This window comes from Penaeus vannamei, chromosome 10, assembly GCF_042767895.1.
Source record: "Penaeus vannamei isolate JL-2024 chromosome 10, ASM4276789v1, whole genome shotgun sequence".
NCBI lineage: Eukaryota > Metazoa > Arthropoda > Malacostraca > Decapoda > Penaeidae > Penaeus > Penaeus vannamei.
Genome location: NC_091558.1, coordinates 5,367,475 through 5,382,474, shown reverse-complemented (window position 1 = coordinate 5,382,474; position 15,000 = coordinate 5,367,475). Strand labels below are relative to the sequence as shown.

The 15,000-nt window shown below is 34.0% G+C and overlaps 1 protein-coding gene across 1 annotated transcript in view; it reads right to left on the bottom strand.

Annotated features, from left to right (window-relative positions):
• LOC113812595 (zinc finger protein OZF-like) overlaps nt 1–2,237 on the bottom strand; it is a 2,539-nt gene extending 302 nt beyond the window's left edge. Inside the window, exons 1-2 of the mRNA XM_070126792.1 lie at nt 1,620–2,237; nt 1–203 (exon numbers count right to left, since the gene is read on the bottom strand). The exon at nt 1–203 is cut by the window's left edge and continues 302 nt beyond it. Of these exons, the coding sequence (XP_069982893.1) occupies nt 1–203; nt 1,620–2,221 (805 nt within the window). The 5' untranslated portion in view covers nt 2,222–2,237. The remainder of the gene's footprint in view (nt 204–1,619) is intronic.
• Between the last annotated feature and the right edge of the window lie 12,763 nt (nt 2,238–15,000).

The window sequence follows — 15,000 nt, the reverse complement described above, 5'->3', positions numbered from 1 at the left end:
CATGGCGGCGGAGGTTCGCCTTCTGGCTGAAGCGCTTGCCGCAGGTGTCGCATCCGAAGGGCTTCACCTCCGCGTGGATGTTCCTGTGCGTCATGAGGTTGCCCATTTGCCCGAAGACCTTCCCGCAGGTGTCGCACTTGAAGGTACGCGTCTTTGAGCTCATCTTGGCCGCGAGAAGAGAGCGCAAAGGCAAGTGATAGACGCTCGTGTGATGTCGAGGTTATATAGGCCGTTCTTACCTTACTTGGCGCTGACGAACGGGAATGCGGGCTGTTTAGCGCCCTGTTGTTTGAGGTAAAGGGGACCTCGGTTGCTGATATTTGCATTATCAATTCTCTTAATTCATATGATTAATTGTGTTCCGTTCTGCACGTTAGCTGTAAATATGAATACATCTATTTACGTTTTTTATTCTAATTGTCTACATGTTAATGGTGAAAGGCACTATCTATTTAAAATGCGAGTTAATTAATAAATGCATAACGGTATACCTGATTTAAACAATTACCATGTGAAATGTAAATAGCGATTCATTATGAAAGAACTTAAATCATTTGAGTTCAAATTCGATATTGATAATGAGCAAATATTCGCTGCGCCATAACACATAAGACACACAGGACACACAAATGAGTTATCGTGGTTCTTCGGTGGATCTCAGTATCTAACAAGATGCTATATGCAGATATAGAATTAACTCACAAACAATACTTTCCTCGTTCTAAAAGCTGATATAAAGCTTGAGATAGTAGAAACACAGAGCAAGTGATATTTTATGTAAATCATTAACACCATTTACAGCAGAGAAAGGGTGTATTTCATATTCAAGGGATATAGATTGGTCTATCTGAATAACACATTTAATAAAAGAAGCAATGGAAGTTTCAAATATTTTTTTTTTGTAATTTCATGTCTCTAATTCTGAGAAATGTAATTATCTTTAAAGTGCCTTCCCGTCTGAGAAATGTGAGACCGATTCTATAGTGCTTCGGCTGCAACTTGGAGTCAAGCGAGAATGAATCAGAAGACTTTACTAATTAAGTTACAGCGGAATAAGTAATGCATAAGTGGTGTGAATATTCGTATTCTGAAGGAAAAGCTAAGAGACACTGGTGTTAAATTCATATTTGGTTTATTCATTTTAGAAGATATATTGATATTGACAACGCTAAGAAAGCTTGTTAATAGCTTGCCTTGGTGTACACAAGCCAATGCAGAAGATTTTCCTTCTGACTAAAGCACCAGATGTTTTGGTGATTGCGGTTCAAATGTCTTTCCTGTTTTTTTTTACTGTAAAGGAGGAAAAAATGAGGATATTGAACGAAATAAGGAGATGGAAAGGGGTGTAAATGGATTCAGGTCAAACGTACAGGATGTTTGAATTCTTGCTTTACTTAATGGAAAATAAATAATTTATAATATGCTTTATGCGAGATTACATATCTAATGTGATTACTTATACCAGTCTATTAACAGTTTTCCCGAAAAAGTTGAATATGAATCATCATCCGCGTTTCGCTAGTAAAATAATATAATGAGGACTATTAAGATTTACCCTTTTTCATTCGTTTTTTTATTATTATTCCGTCTGACACTCAGTACATATATTCAGTGTCTACTTCTCCTGTAGTCCTAGACCTCCGCCAGAGGCCCCTCGTTGGAAGGCCTGTCTCCGCAGAGACCTCTTAATAGCAACCAGCCTCTGTCTGTGCACCAGGACATGTCTCACCAAATGAGCCTTCTGCACGAAGAACTTCCTGCAGACGCCGCATCCGAAGGGCTTCTCGTTGGCGTGCAAAAGTGAGTGGCGAAGGAGGTTCCCCTTCTGACTGAAGCGCTTGCCGCAGGTGTCGCATCCGAAGGGCTTCTCGTTGGTGTGTGTAAGCGAATGCAGATCGAGGTGGCCCTTTCGGCCGAAGCGCTTGCCGCAGGTGTCGCAGCCGAACAGCTTCACCTTCGTGTGTACACTCAGGTGATTCACGAGGGTGCTCTTTCGCCCAAACGCCTTGCCGCAGGTGTGGCATCCGTACGCTTTCACCGCCGTGTGGACGGTCAAGTGCGTCTTCAAGTTGTCCTTTCGTCCGAACCCTTTGCCGCAGATCTCGCACTCGAACGGCTTCACCCCCGTGTGGACATTCCGGTGGACCAGTAAGTTGTCTTTTCGTCCGAAGGTTTTACCGCATGTCTCGCACTCGTAGGAATTCTGCGCTTTGGGACTCATCTCGGGAGAAGTGACGTAGATCGTAACATGATTTGGTCAAGTGATCTCAAGCTTTTATATGTTTTTGATGAATATGTTCCTTGACCTGAGTCTTAGATGGGAACGCAGGGTGGATGCCATCATGTGGTTGCCTGTGGTTTGAGGTCAAAGGGAACGAGGTCGATTTGGATCCAAGATTATCTTATATATACTTTTATTTGGACGCGTATCGCTACGATTTTGTTTTTAATTTCGTTTACAATTAATTAACTTTTTGTTTGTTTATGTTAGTCTTCCTTTTCCTATTTTCCAGTGGCTCTATCATCCTCTCTCGTGAAATTGGAAAAAAAACATAGCAACAATACCGATGTATTTTCCAAGTATATGATTAACAATATTTTCCAAGTATATGATTAACAATATTTTCCAAGTATATAATTGGCAATGTATTTTCCAAGTATATAATTGCCAATGTATTTTCCAAGTATATAATTGGCAATGTATTTTCCAAGTATATCATTGACAATGTATTTTCCAAGTATGTAATGAATGTATGTTCCACATAAATATTAAGTTACACATTCCCTTTCAGAAAGTCCGTAATAGCTTTTAAATGTAAATTGAGCAGTGAGCCCAATGTTATTCCGATTACTGACAGAACAGGAATGAGACTGTTGAATCATAATTTCTGAAAACATGTATCTAGTATATATATATTATAGTATATATAGTATATATAGCATATATATGTGTATACGCACACACACACATATAAGTGTGCGTGTGTGTATACAAATACATATACATATGTGTGTGTATTTATCCGTATATATACAAATATACACACATATATTGAATACCTGAATAACATAACTATTTAGCATTTGTATCAGTATTTAGATATAATAATTTATATCTAAATATCAAAATGCAGCTCTTATCCACAAATACTGCTTATAAAGCAGGTGTTATGCAAAATGCTATTAACACTATTTCCACCGAGCTGGACACACCGAAAATAACGATTAATCACGAATGTAAATCGAATTCAATACTTTAAAAACATGTCTATTATATTTTTCAGTCACGTATTTATTATCGTTACATTCCACTTATAACATCAATTCAGTAGTTAATCCTGGCCCCCCTCTGCTGAACGTGGACAGCTTCCAGGCGTTCTGTCAGCTTGAAAATCCGCATAAGCTGTACACACACACACGCACACACACACATATATATCCAATTAATACTTTCATAACTTATGACATTTTGTAGCATCTTCAGGTAACATGCACTGATGCTGGAGAAAGAGAAAGAGAGGGAGGGAGGGAGAGAGAGAGAGAGAGAGAGAGAGAGAGAGAGAGAGGGAGAGAGAGAGAGAGAGAGAGAGAGAGAGAGAGAGAGAGAGAGAGAGAGAGAGAGGGAGAGAGACAGACAGACAGACACAGACAGACAGACAGACAGACAGAAAGAGAGAGCGAGAGAGAGAGAGAGATAATAAGGGGAGCTCCCTTTGGTCTTAACGGACGACTCTCTGCCCATACAACCAGCAAATAGCCCATGTAAAGGTCTTTTCGCTGGTTTGTGTAGGCGAATGCGTGGGCTAAAGGTCGTACGGTTTCATCCTCGTGTTATTGGTTATTGGGATCGACGTTAAACGATGTACATCAATAATAACATTACATTGTCCGAGATTGATAACAACGCAAGTTCAGATTCAGTCTTGATAAGAAATATTTTTTTCGTTGATAGGGAACCCGCATCCCTTGTGTGGGGTAAACTATGGGATTGTTATGGAGACTCGGTTTAGTAAAATATATGATCTGTTCCATCCGTACACTGACGGCTGATTCTCGAAAAAGATGAGCTGAATGTTATAGAAAATTTTAATTCAATTTGCACTTAGTAAGTTATCTCCTTCAGTAATGTAATTGTAATATGTGTAAAAAATATCGTAATAATAATAGCAGTAATATTACAATAATAATAGCAGTAATATTACAATAATAATTGTAATATTACAATCATTACAATAATAATAATTGTAATATTACAATCATTACAATAATAATAATTGTAATATTACAATCATTACAATAATAATAATTGTAATAACAACAGTAATAACAATGGCAATGATAACAATCAATACAACAATGATTATAATAACAGTAATAATAATAGTAATACTAACAGTAATGCTAATGTAATATTAACTACAATGATAATTGTGATAATAACAGTTATGGAAATTGTAATAATAATAGTCATAATAATTGTATTAATATCAGTCATAATAACTGTATTCATAACAACCATAATAATTGTATTAATAACAGTCATAATAATTGTATTAATAACAGTCATAATAATTGTATTAATAACAGTCATAATAATTGTATCAATAACAGTCATAATAATTGTATTAATAACAGTCATAATAATTGTATCAATAACAGTCATAATAATTGTATTAATAACAGTCATAATAATTGTATTAATAACTCATAATAATTATAATAATAACTCATAATAATTATAATAATAACTCATAATAATTATAATAATAACTCATAATAATTATAATAATAACTCATAATAATTATAATAATAACTCATAATAATTATAATAATAACTGTCGTAACAATTATAATAATAACAGTATTGATAATTGTATCAATAACAGTCGTAGCAATTATAATAATAACAGTAATGATAATTGTATCAATAACAGTCATAATAATTGTATTAATAACAGTCATAATAATTGTATTAATAACAGTCATAATTCTATCAATAACAGTCATAATTATTATATTAATAACAGTCATAATAATTGCAATAATAAAAGTCATAATAATTGTATCAATAACAGTCATAATAATTGTATCAATAACAGTCATAATAATTGCAATAATAACAGTCATGATAATTGTATCAATAACAGTCATAATAATTGCAATAATAACAGTCATGATAATTGTATCAATAACAGTCATAATAATTGCAATAATAACTCATAATAATTGTATCAATAACAGTCATAACAATTATATTAATAACAGTCATAATAATTGTATTAATAACAGTCATAATAATTGTACTAATAACTGTCATAATAATTGTATTAACAGTCATAATAATAGTATTAACAGTCATAATAATAGTATTAACAGTCGTAACAATTATAATAATAACAGTCGTAACAATTATAATAATAACAGTCATAACAATTATATTAATGACAGTCATAATAATTATATTAATGACAGTCATAATAATTATATTAATGACAGTCATAATAATTGCAATAATAACAGTCATAATAATTGCAATAATAACAGTCATAATAATTGCAATAATAACAGTCATAATAATTGCAATAATAACAGTCATAATAATTGTAATAATAACAGTCATAATAATTGTATCAATAACAGTCATAATAATTGTAATAATAACAGTCATAATAATAATAATAATAATAATAATAATAATAATAATAATAATAATAATAATAATAATAATAATAATAATAATAATAATAATAACAACAGTCTTAATAATTATCATAATAAGTTATAATAATTGTATAAATAACAATCATAATAATTCTATCAATAACAGTCATAATTATTATATTAATAACACTCATAATGTAATAATAGCCTTAGTAACCTCACGAAATGGGAATGCGTGCCGGGTGTCCGCATTGCTCGGGGAATTCCCGTCTACCTGGAATGAATAACAAGTCACTTCTCCAGAAATGTAATCTAAGAAAAGATAGATTTGATTTTTTTAGTTCAGAAAGTAAAGAATTGAAATCTATCTTTTCTTAGATTAAAGATGGATTTCAATTCTTTAATTCAAAAAGTAAAGAATTGAAATCTTAGATCTTTTCTTAGATTAAAGATGGATTTCAATTCTTTAATTTTTGTGAGAATTTTGAAAGATGCGTCAGCTGTAATTATCTCAGTTATATTGCAATTGTATTTTCTGTGTTTTATCTTGTATTATTCTATATCGGGGAGACTTTGTGTGATGTATTTTCCATGAAGGAAAGGAGTGTTCAGTAAATGTTCATTGTCTGATAACACATGAAGTATATTTGCATATAAATGAAGCTATTGAAAATATATTCTTTCTGACTATGTAAAATTAGAGATAATGTAAATCATATAAAATTTACAGAAGTAGAATCTGTTCTTGAATTAGATTAGTCACACATACACATATATATTTAAATGTATAGTTTCAGATAAAAGATGAGATTTGGTTGAATTTCATTTAATAGTAGTTTAATGTTCATATGCATTATTAAGAAACACAAGTCGGAAATATATATAAAGTGTTAAAAGCATACCACAATTTACCGTAATATTTCTTCTTCTATATGTTTCGTATTGTAACCTTTCACTGAAACTGATACCTTTCTGAAGCTCTAATGCATTTGATGAAGATAACTGTGATGATGTATATTTCTTATTCATCTTTCTTCATTCATTTCTTAACGCCACTTTCTATACAAAGAACAATTGACCTTTTCTTTGCGAGTTGATGATAATAATGATACAAGTAATGATAATAATAATGATGACAATACCAGTAACAATTGACCTTTTCTTTGCGAGTTGATGATGATAATGATACAAGTAATTATAATAATAATGATAACAATAACAGTAACAATTGACCTTTTCTTTGCGAGTAAAAAGCTACGTTCATGCAATTCGCCAAACACTCACGCTGACGAGAACCACCAACAATCATTAATAACTCCTGTGTATTGTAGTTTCATAACACAATTCTTCTCCAACCAATCACCTCTTTACCTTTTTACCTTCAAGAAATCTACAACGACCACCCATTTCTCCAAAGCTCTCAACCATATAATTCTACAGTTTGCCCAACACCTTGCGCGGTTCCCGATGGTAGCCCGACATCCTTGTCAGCCCCCTTTGCCCATCGTGGCCGAAAGGGAATAATGGATAATTTAATCACTTACACGAGAACCCCGGGATTCATTGCGTGCTCCAGTTGAATCCCATTCCTGCCTCCGGTTTGTACGCTTTGAGTCTTGGTGCTGCGGATTCGCTGGACTAAATCCCACTTTGACCCGCTTGCAGGAGAGTTCGTTCGAGGTAAAGAACATACGCGTTTACGTAACATGTTGATGCGCACGCGCGCGATATATATATATATATATATATATATATATATATATATATATATATATATATATATATATATATATATATATATATCGAGAGAGAGAGAGAGAGAGAGAGAGAGAGAGAGAGGGAGAGAGGGAGAGAGAGAGAGAGAGAGAGAGAGAGAGAGAGAGAGAGAGAGAGAGAGAGAGAGAGAGAGAGAGAGAGAGAGAGAGAGAGAGAGAGAGAGAGAGAGAGAGAGAGAGAGAGAAACTATGAATCATAATCATGAATTAGGAAGTGGAAGATATGATGAAAATAGATTATTTTCGCTCTAGAAATCGCCTCAAACATATCATTAATTCGGGAAATGCAAACACATCATTTTGATTGAAGATGATTCTTCTGTTGGCAATAATGATGGCAGTAACAGGCACAAATGATAACAGTTATAATAACAATAACAGTGAAAGTAAACATATTGTCAGCAACTAGAAAGAGGTTAATTATGCATCTCACCCTCAACGTTTGAAGGCTAACATTCTCTTAGCCGTTTTTTTTAAGATGAAGAAAGGAAAGAGAGAAAAATATTTAAATCAGGAACATTTACCAAAACGAGACTCTCCGTCTTCTAAAACACTGACGTCTCTTGGGCGAGGAATCGATAGCGAAATAAAAGTGAGAATCCTTTATTTGTGACGGACTTTACGTGAAGAAGTAGATATGAATCGTCTTCCGTTGCCCAATCTCTCCCCCTCATGTTCTCGAATCCGTTGCTTTCTCGTGAGATTGAATATAAATAAACTACTTGTTTTTTTATGCTCTTGATACCACAAGCGCGATCTCGGGGCATGGTTTTCGAGGAGACATTATTTGGAAGCGTTTGTCTCGGATATACAAAAGTGAGCAAATTCCCGTGAATGGTGAGCGACAAAAGAATCGCTATTGTTAGCAGACATTTCTCCTTAACTGACAATACAAGCAAGGAGAGGCAATGTCACTCACTAATGGATTAGGTTATTTCTGTAAACAGTGTGGCATACTTCAAAGAAACACTCCTACACACGCATACATAATATTATACACACCATACTTATCGAATTAACTATTCAGTACTCCTGGGCGGTTCATGCAATCATTATCAGCTATCTAAAATTAACCTAGAATATCCTTAATAATAGTATTACATAGTTTGTCACAAAAAAATAACATTTATGATTATCAGAGAAGGTTGCGAGACACAGTAGCAGGTAACGAGATCTGTGTTTCCATGACAGCAGTTCCACCATTAATTACTTCTATCAGAAATTTCCTGGAAGGTCAATTGAATTCTCTTTTGATCTAGCTCGACCACAGAATGCCTGCTTCTACGAGGGAAATGGAGAATTTGGAATATTATTGGAACAATTATTGATGCCTCTTTCTGTAAATGTTGTATCTTTATTGAGCATATAAATTTGATATTATGAAAACGCAATGTTTAGATTTTCCCAAAGTAATTATTCATTCCAGTCAAGTAAAGCGATGATGGTCTTCCGGAGACAGATGTGCATTGTGTTCTTTTCTGATAATTTGGATTTTGTGTATATGCTCAATGTTATAAATATATAAACATTGCATTTCATGCATTCTAGCCATTGTAGCTAGTAATACTCGTTGTCTGAATATATATGTTGCAAATTATATATTCAGTCAAATAATTGAATATGTGACCTTAAAACTCTGATCTTGTTCTTAACACCATCAAAGAGGTTACTATAATAATGATAATGTTGGTAGTAGTAGATAATAATAATATGTTAAAGATAATAATAGTATGCATATATTGATTTATTATTGGACATGCATACTATATAAAGTAAATATGGTCAACCGATTTCATTTCATTTCACTGGCATATGTCTGTTTATTATAAAGTTGTATTTAGCGCCCTCTATTTCCTTTCCCTTCCGAGAATATGCTGGGCCTTCAGGTGTTCCATCAGCTGGAAAATCCGCCTGAACTGTAATCCGCAGACCTTGCAGCTAAGGGCGCCCTCCTTGGCCTCAGCGGAGGACCCTCGCTCCAACGCCTCCCTCCGCCGACACCTCTTCAGGGCAGCCAGCCTCTGCCTGTGAACCACCACGTGTTTCACCAAGTGAGCCTTTTGCACGAAGAACTTCCTGCAGACGCCGCATCCGAAGGGCTTCTCGTTGGTGTGCAAGAGCGAGTGGCGAAGGAGGTTTCCCTTCTGACTGAAGCGCCTGCCGCAGGTGTCGCATCCGAAGGGCCTCACCTCCGCGTGGACATTCTTGTGAATGAACAGATGACCCTGTTGGCCGAACACTTTGCCGCACACTTGGCACTTGAAGGAGCTTTGGGCGGTGGCTTGTGACTTGCGACTCATCCTGGAATCTGGGAAACAACTGATGACTTTCTGTCTGATCTAAAAGTTATATAGGGAGCCTTCACGTGGCCCTAAGGAGTGGGAACGCGGCATGGAATAAGGCACTGTTAGAAAAATAACGGGAACGCGGTCTGGTATTCGGTCTAATTCTAAAAAAATATTCATCTGTCACATCCGTAAGAGATAACAGTTTAAAATGCGAAAACAGGTTTTGATTTCGTTCTTAGTTTTGCAGTCTCATCACACCTGTTCCTTATCATGATTCATATGTTATCGAGGCAAGAGTGAAAATCACTTTTCCTCAGCAGCACAAAAATAATAGATTTCCATGAGCAATAAATAACTGAAGCTTTTAAAGAGAGATCGGGGGTGAATAATCGTCGTTGAGAGGAGAAAAATGTAGTGCAGTTTAAAAAGCCATAAAGCAAACATTTTATTTCGTTGCAACGTGCCGGGCGTAAACATACTCTTGCTTAAAAAGAAATACCCAGTTTCTCTTACCTTTCTCTACACATTGCGCTGTTTGTGTTCACTTTTACTCTTCATATTCCTACTTCTGTTTCCGGTTTTTCAATGTTTCATGTTCTTCTGTAGCAAACGTGACAAGCCGTAGAGTATGTTACCATAGTGCATCATGCTTCCCCGACAGCGCAAAAATAACAATGGATTTCCAAGAACAAGTAAATGAAACAGTGGCAGTCAGGAGTGGATCAAATTCAATTGCATTTGTATCTGAATTGCATTAAATACAATTTTAAGCATTTGTATTTTGGAATCGAGAGGAAAAATATCTTGTATTTTGTATTTCGAGTCCATACCAGTCGAACAGGGCAAGCATAAACGAGAGAGAGAGAGAGAGAGACTGAGATAGAGAGATAGAGAGATAGAGAGAAATATAGAGTTAAATAATTAAACAGATGGATCGCGTTCTAACCCCTGTCAGTTACAGCCGTCCGGGTTTAAATCGCATATCACTCCCGTCTGATATATGTACTACATATATGATACATATATCATATATATCATATGATACATGTACCATATATCATATATGGTATCATATATATATATATATATATATATATATATATATATATATATATATATATATATATATATATATATATATATGATATATATGGTATCATATATATATATATACATATATATATATATATATATATATATATATATATATATGATATATATGGTATCATATATATATATATATATATATATATATATATATATATATATATATATATATATATGGTATCATATATATATCATATATGGTATCATATATATATCATATATGGTATCATATATATATCATATATGGTATCATATATATATCATATATGGTATCATATATATATCATATATGGTATCATATATATATCATATATGGTATCATATATATATCATATATGGTATCATATATATATCATATATGGTATCATATATATATCATATATGGTATCATATATATATCATATATGGTATCATATATATATCATATATGGTATCATATATATATCATATATGGTATCATATATATATCATATATGGTATCATATATATATCATATATGGTATCATATATATATCATATATGGTATCATATATATATCATATATGGTATCATATATATATCATATATGGTATCATATATATATCATATATGGTATCATATATATATCATATATGGTATCATATATATATCATATATGGTATCATATATATATCATATATGGTATCATATATATATCATATATGGTATCATATATATATCATATATGGTATCATATATATATCATATATGGTATCATATATATATCGTATATGGTATCATATATATATCGTATATGGTATCATATATATATCATATATCTATCGTATATGGTATCATATATATATCATATATCATATATGGTATCATATATATATATCACATATGGTATCATATATATATATCATATATGGTATCATATATATATCATATATGGTATCATATATATATCATATATGGTATCATATATATATCATTTATTATATAAGTATCATATATGAGCTAATAGTATTGCAGCATAGTCGGGTTTTTCCTGCAAAAAAGAGCAAATGAAAATGAAAAGTGTAAGTGATAACGGTTTTTATTTAATATTTCTTCCACTAGCATATCAACTAGGTCTTGTCCAACGCATTTATCACAAAGGGGAGATGGGGTACTCAGCGTCCTATTTTTCGAGCCTTCCGAGGATATGCTGGACCTTCAGGTGTTCCATCAGCTGGAAAATCCGCCTGAACTGTAATCCGCAGACCTTGCAGCTGAGGGCGCCCTCCTTGGCCTCAGCGGAGGACCCTCGCTCCAACGCCTCCCTCCGCCGACACCTCTTGAGGGCAGCCAGCCTCTGCCTGTGAACCACCACGTGTTTCACCAAGTGAGCCTTTTGCACGAAGAACTTCCTGCAGACGCCGCATCCGAAGGGCTTCTCGTTGGTGTGCAAGAGCGAGTGGCGAAGGAGGTTTCCCTTCTGACTGAAGCGCCTGCCGCAGGTGTCGCATCCGAAGGGCCTCACCTCCGCGTGGACATTCTTGTGAATGAACAGATGACCCTGTTGGCCGAACACTTTGCCGCACACTTGGCACTTGAAGGAGCTTTGGGCGGTGGCTTGGGACTTGCGACTCATCCTGGAATCTGGGAAACAACTGATGACTTTCTGTCTGATCTAAAAGTTATATAGGGAGCCTTCACGTGGCCCTAAGGAGTGGGAACGCGGCATGGAATAAGGCACTGTTAGAAAAATAACGGGAACGCGGTCTGGTATTCGGTCTAATTCTAAAAAAATATTCATCTGTCACATCCGTAAGAGATAACAGTTTAAAATGCGAAAACAGGTTTTGATTTCGTTCTTAGTTTTGCAGTCTCATCACACCTGTTCCTTATCATGATTCATATGTTATCGAGGCAAGAGTGAAAATCACTTTTCCTCAGCAGCACAAAAATAATAGATTTCCATGAGCAATAAATAACTGAAGCTTTTAAAGAGAGATCGGGGGTGAATAATCGTCGTTGAGAGGAGAAAAATGTAGTGCAGTTTAGAATGCCAAAAAGCAAACATTTTATTTCGTTGCAACATGCCGGGTGTAAACATACTCTTGCTTAAAAAGAAACACCCAGTTTCTCTTACCTTTCTGTACACATTGCGGTGTTTGTGTTCACTTTTACTCTTCATATTCCTACTTCTGTTTCCGGTTTTTCCATGTTTCATGTTCTTCTGTGGCAAATGTGACAAGCCGTAGAATATGTTACCATTATATAGCGCATCATGTATCACCGACAGCGCAAAAATAACAATAGATTTCCAAGAACAAGTCAATGAAATAGTGGTAGTCAGGAGTGGATCAAATTCAATTGCATTTGTATCTGAATTGCATTAAATACAACTTTAAGCGTTTGTATTTTGGCATCGAGAGGAAAAATATTTTGTATTTTGTATTTCGAGTCCATACCAGTCGAACAGGGCAAGCATAAACGAGAGAGAGAGAGAGAGAGAGAGACTGAGATAGAGAGAAAGATAGATAGAGAGAAATATAGAGTTAAATAATTAAACCGATGGATCGCGTTCTAACCCCTGTCAGGTACAGCCGTCCGGGTTTAAATCGCATATCACTCCCGTCTGATATATGTACTACATATATGATACATATATCATATGATATAAGTATCATATATATCATATGATACATGTACCATATATCATATATGGTATCATATATATATATATATATATATATATATATATATATATATATATATATATATAATATATGTTTTTATATATATATATATATATATATATATATATATTTATATATCATATATGGTATCATATATATATATATATATATATATATATATATATGATATCATATATGGTATCATATATGGTATCATATATATATCATATATATATATATATATATATAACATATATAAGTATCATATATGAGCTAATGGTATCATATATATAATATATATATATATATATATATATATATATATATATATATATATATATATATATGATATCATATATGATATCATATATGGTATCATATATATATAACATATATTATATAAGTATCATATATGAGCTAATGGTATCATATATATATCATATATGGTATCATATATATATATCATATATGGTATCATATATATATCATATATGGTATCATATATATATCATATATGGTATCATATATATATATCATATATGGTATCATATATATATATCATATATGGTATCATATATATATCATATATGGTATCATATATATATATCATATATGGTATCATATATATATATCATATATGGTATCATATATATATATCATATATGGTATCATATATATATATCATATATGGTATCATATATATATCATATATGGTATCATATATATATCATATATGGTATCATATATATATCATATATGGTATCATATATATCATATATGGTATCATATATATCATATATGGTATCATATATATCATATATTATATAAGTATCATATATGAGCTAATAGTATTGCAGCATAGTCGGTTTTTTCCTGCAAAAAAGAGCAAATGAAAATGAAAAGTGTAAGTGATAACGGTTAATCTGAAATGATTTTATTTAATATTTCTTCCACTAGCATATCAACTAGGTCTTGTGCAACGCATTTATCACAAAGGAGAGATGGGGTACTCCGCGCCCTACTTCTCGACCCTTCCGAGGATATGCTGGGCCTTCAGGTGTTCCATCAGCTGGAAAATCCGCCTGAACTGTAATCCGCAGACCTTGCACCTGAGGGCGCCCTCCTTGGCCTCAGCGGAGGACCCTCGCTCCAACGCCTCCCTCCGCCGACACCTCTTGAGGGCAGCCAGCCTCTGCCTGTGAACCACCACGTGTTTCACCAAGTGAGCCTTTTGCACGAAGAACTTCCTGCAGACGCCGCATCCGAAGGGCTTCTCGTTGGTGTGCAAGAGCGAGTGGCGAAGGAGGTTTCCCTTCTGACTGAAGCGCCTGCCGCAGGTGTCGCATCCGAAGGGCCTCACCTCCGCGTGGACATTCTTGTGAATGAACAGATGACCCTGTTGGCCGAACACTTTGCCGCACACTTGGCACTTGAAGGACCTTTGGGCGGTGGCTTGGGACTTGCGACTCATCCTGGAATCTGGGAAACAACTGATGGCTCTGTGTCTGGTCTGAAGGTTATAT